This window comes from Mandrillus leucophaeus, unplaced genomic scaffold, assembly GCF_000951045.1.
Source record: "Mandrillus leucophaeus isolate KB7577 unplaced genomic scaffold, Mleu.le_1.0 Scaffold881, whole genome shotgun sequence".
In the NCBI taxonomy this organism is placed as follows: Eukaryota; Metazoa; Chordata; class Mammalia; order Primates; family Cercopithecidae; genus Mandrillus; species Mandrillus leucophaeus.
In genome coordinates, this window is record NW_012109597.1 from 307,366 (window position 1) to 315,869 (window position 8,504).

The 8,504-nt window shown below is 43.9% G+C and overlaps 1 protein-coding gene across 1 annotated transcript; it reads right to left on the reverse strand.

Moving 5' to 3' along the window:
• Positions 1-4,368: 4,368 nt before the first annotated feature.
• RPRM (reprimo, TP53 dependent G2 arrest mediator candidate) lies at positions 4,369-5,834 on the reverse strand. The gene has a single exon (XM_011969315.1). The coding sequence runs from the start codon at positions 5,596-5,598 to the stop codon at positions 5,269-5,271; it is 330 nt and encodes a 109-aa protein (XP_011824705.1). The 5' UTR covers positions 5,599-5,834; the 3' UTR covers positions 4,369-5,268.
• Positions 5,835-8,504: the final 2,670 nt, after the last annotated feature.

The window sequence follows — 8,504 nt, forward strand, 5'->3', positions numbered from 1 at the left end:
GAAAACCAGACACCACATGTTCTCACTCACAAGTGGCGGTTGAACAATGAGAACATATGGACATAGGGAGGGGAACATCACATACTGGGGCTTGTCGGGGGGTGGGGGGCTAGGGGAGGGATAGCATTAGGAGAAATACCTAATGTCGATGACGGATTGATGGTTGCAGCAAACCACCATGGCACGTGTATACCTATGTAACAAACCTGCATGTTCTGCACATGTACCCCAAAACTTAAAGTATAAAATAATTTTAAAAAGAAAAAATACATGTAGTTATCCTTACAACAGTCCTTATAGGAGCCCTGTCTGGAATATTTTAAGTTTCTCAAATATAATAATAATAAAATATAAGATGTATACATATAAATTGAAAGTATGTTACTATGATCACCATAAGTGATATATGACTGATAATAATAATATATAATTAATTTTTCTTAAAGTTAATCCTGGACTTTCAAGTCTTTTAAACATTTGAAAGAATACAAAAATATCAGGAAAAGAGAACAAAGTGAGATTGGCCATGGAAACAACTTACTATTGAGCATTTAAATTCAGACATTAGGAAACAATTACTACTGAGGCAGCTGCTTTTAAAACATATCCCATTTGAGCTATTGTGCACAGGTCTACATGGGATTTGACAGGTAGAAAAAACATTTATTGATTCCTGTTTGGAGGATTACTGCAGACTTGCTGCTTCAACAGGCTTTCAAACTAGGTTTCAGTCTTACAGAACAAACTGAACCCTGGAATCCTTTCCTGTCATTGTAACCCCCCAAAGTGACAAGTAAAATAAGCTAGGGTTAAGGAATGCTCTAAACTGCATGTGGAACAGGTGCTGTGTGCTGTTACAGAAACTCAAAAGCAAAAATGCTTTAGGGAGAAAAAGTAGATGTTAATGAGTCTTCAAACACCCTAGTAGTTTCTATAAACAACAGTGCATATTAGTTTGAATGTGTACTTAGAAGAATTGCTTACTCCCCAGTACAATGGGCTTTACTTTCATGGCTTCATCCTCTGAGAGCGCAGAGCTCTAGAAATTTAAGGCACTGATGAGATCATGCATAATCTATCAGGTTAAATACTATCATCTTCTCTGGCCTGGCTAGGTGTCTGAAATTTTGCTTTGATTATTGTAAATAACTTATCTCCAGTAGAGGAGCACTTGACTTTTGTGAGAAAAACATCTACACAAAAGATCAAGACTGGAAAGATAAAACATATTTTTAAGACACATAATTAAGAGATCTATGAAACATCTTAAGCGAGAGAAACTGTTAAACCAATTAATTCAATGGTATCGTAGAATTGGAAGTTTCTTTAGAACCCGTCTGCCTTATTTTAGGGATCAGGCCATTCAGCTGCTTTTAGTGACCAGAACCAAAATTTCTAAAATCTCAGCCCAGTGTGTCTTTCCTTTCCTAATTCAGAGTTAGTATAGGAAGACACAGTAGCAGGATTGACTTGGATCCAGTGAGAAGCCAGCATGACTCAGAAATCAGAAATCATGGACCAGGAACGAGTGTGATGTCAGACTTGACAGAGTAGTGTGACCTCTGCTTTCTCTTCCCTCAAGCTGTCCAGCACTCAAGCTCTTGCTACATTTTCAGAGAGAGTGGGAGATTCGTATCAACAATCTTAAGAAAAAGAACACTTATCAACAATTGGTTAAGCTAGTTATACAGAGGCCACCCAATTAAGCTAAGAGGTATCACTAGCTGTCTGCCCAGCCTGAGATCCCACTAATCCACCAGCTGTGTCTCATGAAAACTTCTCCCTGCATTTGCTGTATTTCCAGAAGGGCTTCAGGAAATATCAGATAAGTCCCCCTGGGTCATGCCAGATCAAGCAAGCTTTTACAGGAATCTGTCTCTCTCTCTCAGGGCCTCCCACTAATTACTGACCAAATGGTGGACTTCAGTGTGGCATGGTGGAACCTGCCTGTTTGATTATTTATTTATCTAAACTTCTGGTCTCTTAAGGCTGACATTATTTTCTTAGGTGAAACAGAGAGAGTGGCTTTCAAAACCTTTTTTTTTTTTTTTAGAGAATGTCTCTGGGAAAGGACCGGCACTCCATAAATTCTGAGCAGGATTGAAATGTTTCATTTAAAGCAGTTGTTAGAATGAGGGACAAAGAGAGGCAAAGGCAGAGTGAAAGAGGGAGTGGTGTGGCCCCAGAAAGTGGTTGGTCTGTGGCCGTCAGGGAATAGAGAGTGTAAAAAGCTTCTTGCACACATTGCCTCATCTATAAAACCCAGAACTACTTGGCATCTCTCTAAGTAACAAATGGATCTAAGGGCTGGAGAGAAGTGCTGTTGGCAGGAAATAGTCTCCAGGGCTATATGCATTGCAGACTGTGCGTTTCTCTATAGTGCATAGATCACAGATTACAAAGCTGTGTTCACATGCCTTTTGTACCTAAGGACTACATTTTGCAGGTTTTAGTTTGTTTCATGATCACAATTTCTGGGGGTGAGAGAATAAATATGGATAGTTGAGATAAAGAAAAACTGCAGATTTTGCTTTTGAGATGCAGGGAAGAGGAAAGAGGTGTGAAGAAATATTAAGAGGAACAAGATAGAGAAGATAAAGGTGTTCAGCCTTGGGAAGGCTCCTCTCTCAATTTTCAGGACTTTCGTTTTAAATGAAAACCTGTGTTCTATACAATTTAAAATTGATCTGTAGGTTGGATCCCTCCTTCAGCCTCTGCATGTTTGAAACTCAAAGCATGCGCCCTTACACAGCAGAGTACAATGCAAGATTCCTACACTCTAGCTGATTTGTTTTTTTATCCCAAACACTGAATTCATAGGTGAGCTAACAAATCTTGCAGAAGAAGGGACCTGAGAAGAGCCTGAGTTAAATTTTAAGTGTCTGGTTTGTCCCAGAGAATCCATTGCTCTGCTTTGTCTCTCCCTTTGAAACATGCAGGCAGCAGATTAACTCAGTGCCACAGAAACTGTCTACAAAACAGAACATTGCCATTTCTTGTCCTGCCGGTTAGCAAAAGTAAATTGACTTCCGAGTCTCCTGCTGACTACCTATTGACTATCTCTTGACCCCGGCCCCACCCAGATACCAAAACAACAAACAAGCAAACAAACCCTTACCTGTTTAAAAGACAGGAACAACAAGCAAAACTTCAAAATCCTCTTTTCTCAATCCTGATATCCACTAGAATTCAAAAAACCATCCTAGGTTGTAATTTCTGACAAGGTTTACTTGAGAGTGAAAAGGACGCTTAATAGTGGATATGACATTAAAGGCACTCAAAACTTTTGATCCCAATCTTTGAGTCATTAACATTGTTTACACCAGTTGTGCTTTCTGAGTAAATGGAACACTTTATTGTTATTTGATTTTAGTTACTCTTATAGCTGCCATTGTGAAGTTTTTGAAATTTTAATTGCTCTATAGCATCTTAGTGGATTCTTTATAGTCTTGAAAATATTTAGGATCCCGTCCCAGGCATAAAAATAAACTGTTCAAAACCTTTTGTCAAGTTTATGCTCGAAGCTATTGTATCCTTTGGGTTATTTTCAGAGGCACGGTTTTTAGGCATTTCTAACGCTGTTGAATTTCTGAGCCTTAAATATGTCAACGACCATCTGTAGCTCTACTCCAAATATCCTTCCCAGTTGGGGTTGTAATACTCATCTCCCACATTCAGGACCTCGGCTAACTCCTCTCAACCCTTTGCCTGGTCTGGGGCAGGCTAAATTACAAAGAACAGGCTGAACCTTTATTTTAACCTGGTCTTTTTTTGCCAGAAAAAGTAATATAGCAACGACAGTAATGCATCTCATGTTTTAGTAACAATGGTTTACCCCAGGGAGCATTAACGTCACTGTGTACCTTAGCAGCTACTTTTCCTTGCATTTCATAATTCCCCTTCCCCATGACCCGGCCCCGCCCGTGGGCAGCATCCCAAAGCCGCCTCGCTGACGTTGGTTAGGGTAGAGACGCTCTCCGTAAAGGCTGTCCAAGCCTTCTCTTCCTTTCATTAGCGGTGTAATCCTGTGTTCCCGCCGGAGCCTGGCACGGAAGTGTAATCTTCCCGCGGGGGCCCTCCTGTAGTCTCGCCTACCTGAGAGCTGAGACTAAATGAAATATAAAATATTCACGATAAGAGGAAACAAAGGATGCTACCTCCAGGATGGCTACTGTGCCTGAGGCTGGGCTCTGTCTCAGTCATCCCAGGGCCTCTCCGTCTGGCCCCACCCTCGCCCCTCCATGGGATCCACAAGTTGAATCGCAGCTCTCTAGGGTGAATTTCCCTGGCCAGGAGCCAGACTCTGCACCGCCGCCCCGTTCCCCCCCTGCTGGGGAGCGCAGAATGACCACCAGGAGGCCAGGAACAAAACGCTTAAATGTTGCATTTATTAAGGAAATGTTAAATAAGAAAAAAACCAAAAAGTCAAAACGGTGTCACGGATGTCAAGAGCACTTTTGTGGCGTAAACCGTGCAGTCACGAGCTACGAGTTCTATTCTGGGTCTTTGTATCAGGGCCAGCAGGAACGCTAGACACCTCCCAAAAGACCCAGTGGGAAATGCACTAAAAGAAACAACTCACCCCCCTCAAAGTCGCAGGCTCCCCTCCCCCCACCCCTTCTCCCACAATGACAAAACTTTAACCCCTCAGGCAGGCAAACAGGCCACTGGGGCAGAAAAAGACTTATCAAATATTTGTATTCAAGCAAACAAACACAAAACCTCTTAAAACGGCACGTTACAATCAAAGGTATTTATCGCCTCTCCCCTCCAGGGCTGGTGGGGAGCAGGAGAAGAGTGGGAGCACACCCGGACACGGATTTGTGAGACCCCATGATGTCTGCTGCGTGGCTTTTAACAGGTCACTTTTCCGGTCACAAGGCGATCAGTGCCGCTGGGTCTCTCCCCTGCCCTCCCTCTCCACTTGCCCCCAGAGCTTGGCCCACCTGCGGGTGGAGAAGGGCCTTCGCCCCGTCGTTCTCCCCGCATTCCAAGTAAGTAGCAGCTTCCAAAGTTCTGCGCCCTAATCGCCTTCTTCTTGCCACTTTCTGCTGAGTCCAGAAGTCCGGGCGCTCTCCTCCGACTGCCAGGCATGAGGACTTTCAGAGGGCGAGGGAGAAACCGGTCGCTTCTTTCCGAAAGGCCGAAGTCGAGAGAAATAATTGACTCCGACAGGTTTGCTTCGCCCAGTCTCTGACAGTGAGGGGCACAGCCGGGCTGGCAAAGTGGGCAGGCGTGGGAGCGGTTGCCGCGGGGGCGGAGGGCGGGTCAGTAGGGCCCCACGACCACTGCCTCCACCTCCTTAGACGGTCTCCGGTCCTTCACGAGGAAGTTGATCATGCCTTCGGACTTGATCAGCAGATTGCAGCCGAGGAAGAAGATGCCGAAGACCACGGTGAGTGAGAGCACGCACATAACGGCGATCTGCACCACGCGCATTATGTACAGGCTGCGCTCGTCCGGGCCTCCCTCCGCGAAGCCGTCGTCGGTCACCACGGACGCCTGGGTGCAGCAGCGCACGGCTCGCTCCAGCGCCTCGCTGCTGTTAGCCAGGAACAGGCCCGCCACGTAGGTCTGGTTGCCCAGGGCCGGATTCATCGCAGGAGCCGGCGGGCGCCGCGAGCGGCGCGGGTCCGAGGGGTGGGAAAGCGGCGGCGCTGGAGGAACAGGTGCTGAGCTGAGCGCTCACTCGCAGACTAGCGCTTGCGAGGGCTCCTAGCTCTGCTTTCGAAAGTCCCTGGGCCGTGGGAGTTTCCCAGAAGCCTCTCCGACGCACGCAGCAGCTAGGCTCTTCTAAAGCCGTCCGCTCCAGCCCAGGCGGTGCTCGTTCCGGCGCTCGCTCGACTGGGGGCTGTTGGAACTTGGCGGGGCTGGACCAGCCCGGCCGTGGGAGGTGCGGGCAGCGGCGGCTGCAGCGGCGGGGCGGCTGCACTGAGTAAACAGCGGCCCCTTCCGGCCGCACCGCCGCGCTGCGCGCTACTCTTGGGCGGTGGAGGAAGCAAAGGGGCGAACCTGGTCTTGCTTTTTATTGCTTTCTTCTTTTGCAAACTCCGAAGGCCAGGCAGAGGTCATCGTACTCTTCTAGCTTGATGGATGATTAAAAGAGTTTGGCGGGGGAGGGTGCGGTCAGCTGAAAGTTTCAGAGGAACTGGGACACACCAGCTCTGCGTGTCCTCTGCCGGCTGCCCCCCTGACCTCTGGGCTGATGGAAAGTGGCGATGAATCCCAGGTGCCAGATGGTGCCAGCTGAGGCCACCCGCCCACCGCCTGTGCTTGACTCCGTCTCGCCTGCGTTGGATTTCTGGTGGAGTGGAGGTGATCTGAGAATGTTTCTTACAAAGTAATGAATTTGGAAAGACAGAAAGGCATGGAAGAAGGAAGGAAGGAAGGAAAGAAAGAAAAAAGGAAGGGAGGGAGAAAAAAGAGCTCTACACTCAACTTCCTTTACAAAAGCGATTGGGAGACAGAGCAAGGCCGATTTTATCATGAGGTCTGAGGCCAAGGAAAGGGGGTTAGAGGAAGGAGGAGTTCTTCTGTGGCCCTTGGGTGGAGGTGGTTGCCGGGAGCAGGGTCACCTCTCTGGTAAAGGAGGTGAACAAAGTGACCACTTGCTTGTAATTTTAATTGCAGATGAATTTTTGGATGTGCTTCCAGCATTTTGTCCATTGGCAGTAAATCAGTTGTTTAAAGGAATTGCTCATCAACATCCATCACCTAAAACGCTGGCCAAATGCTGGGAGCCCTCCCCATTTTCCATAAGCTGATGCATTTCACCCTTAGTCATTTAAACTAAACACAGATGTTTGTATGGGCCTGATTGACGCTTCAGCCATTGTGATTTTGCTGTAGGTTCCAACGAAATTTTATAAACCTGTAGATTAAGTTTCTTAACTCTGAAAGAATACTGCATGATCCCGCGCCCCCTTTTCTATTTTCTTTTCCCTCCCCCCTTTTCCCCATTACTCCCTGCCTTCCTCCCTCTTTCTTTCAGCTGTAACAGCTGGAAACCAGTAACTTGAGCTTTCAATAGAATACATTTATTTTCTATTAAATGTTCTCACCACAAAGAACTGATAAAAATTTGAGATAATGGGTAGGCTAATTACTCTGATTTGATCATTCCACAATGTATATATGTATCAAAATATCACTTTGTACCTCATAAATATGTACAATTGTTTGTCAATTAAAAATAAAACTGAAAAGCAGCTGTCTTGCCATTTTCAACTCTAAATTTCATTCTGTTTGCTTGGTAAATCCTCTTATTTCTGTTTCTTAAAACGTTATTTATTCCATCTTCAGAGTGTTCCTTAAATGTTTTTGCACTGCTTCATGACTATAATAAAATAGAATGAAATGCCTTCTGGTTGAGTTTTCAATTTTTTGATGTTTATTGTATATCAGCTGCAATAAGTTTGATTTTTTAGAATAGCTATTATTATTTTGAGGGGGGTGTTTAACAGCTGAAAACTCAGGCTTGGGCTTCTACCACAATTCACTGGCTTATTGTTCTAGTTTCCCATAATTTAATTAGAACTGAAGAATGCCTCACTCTCAACAATTTCTTCTTTGAACAAATTTATTAATAATTGATCAGTAAGAATTTACTTAAATCTCATCATACAATCAGTCTATCTTAGTTAATGTGGGAAGTCCTTAAGAATAATAAAACATAATGTATACGTGGAAAATATTACAACAAACTTAAGGCAATATAACGTAATCCTGAAATGAATGGTAGAGAAAAGTAATAGAAATTTAGAAAAGTAAAAGGTCAGAGAATAGAGGCCCACCTCCAGGGATCAAGTTGTACAGAATTGTGTGTGCAATTGAAGTTAGGTGTAAGCAAATGGAGAGGGAGTAGCCCCTTCTTTATGTGACAAAAACCAAGAGTTAGTTTATAGTACATTTGTAAGGTCCAATATGGCAGGATGCTAAAAATGTTAGTTGAATCATTATCAGAATTTGAGTATATTTATTGCTATTAAGGGTATTGCTGTTTTAGTCAGGTCAGTGTCAAAATAATCAAACCTTGGAGTCCAGGAGAGGTTTTATATTTAATCAAATCTTTGCGTGGGAAAGCACACTATTAAAAGACATAAAGTAACGCTATGACTTTGTTTCTTTTCTCTCAGGTTTAAGGACTAATCAGTCACAAAATTGTTGACAAGGTAATAGGTATTTCCCCCATCAGCTAGTTCAGCTCTCTGGTTTTGTTCCAGACAATCTTGGGATTGTTTCCCTTATTTTCCCTCCACTCTGATTTGGTTTAATAAAATTACTTAGCACATTTAGATGGAAATTAATTATAAACTTAGTCATACAAAAATCATATTTATTATTCATTCATTAATTGACTTAATCTGTGTTGCTGGAGAAACCTTTATTTATCTTTTACAGAATCCCTTTTATTTATCTTTTCCTTTTGTATTTTCAGTGAACAGTTTCCTCTCAGTTTTTCTCCTTTTATTCACCTGTTTCTTTTTTTTTTTTTTTTTTTTTTT

Coding starts and splice junctions, on each gene's coding strand:
- RPRM (XM_011969315.1), bottom strand. CDS start 5,598: ATGAATCCGGCCCTGGGCAACCAGACCTACGTGGCGGGCCTGTTCCTG.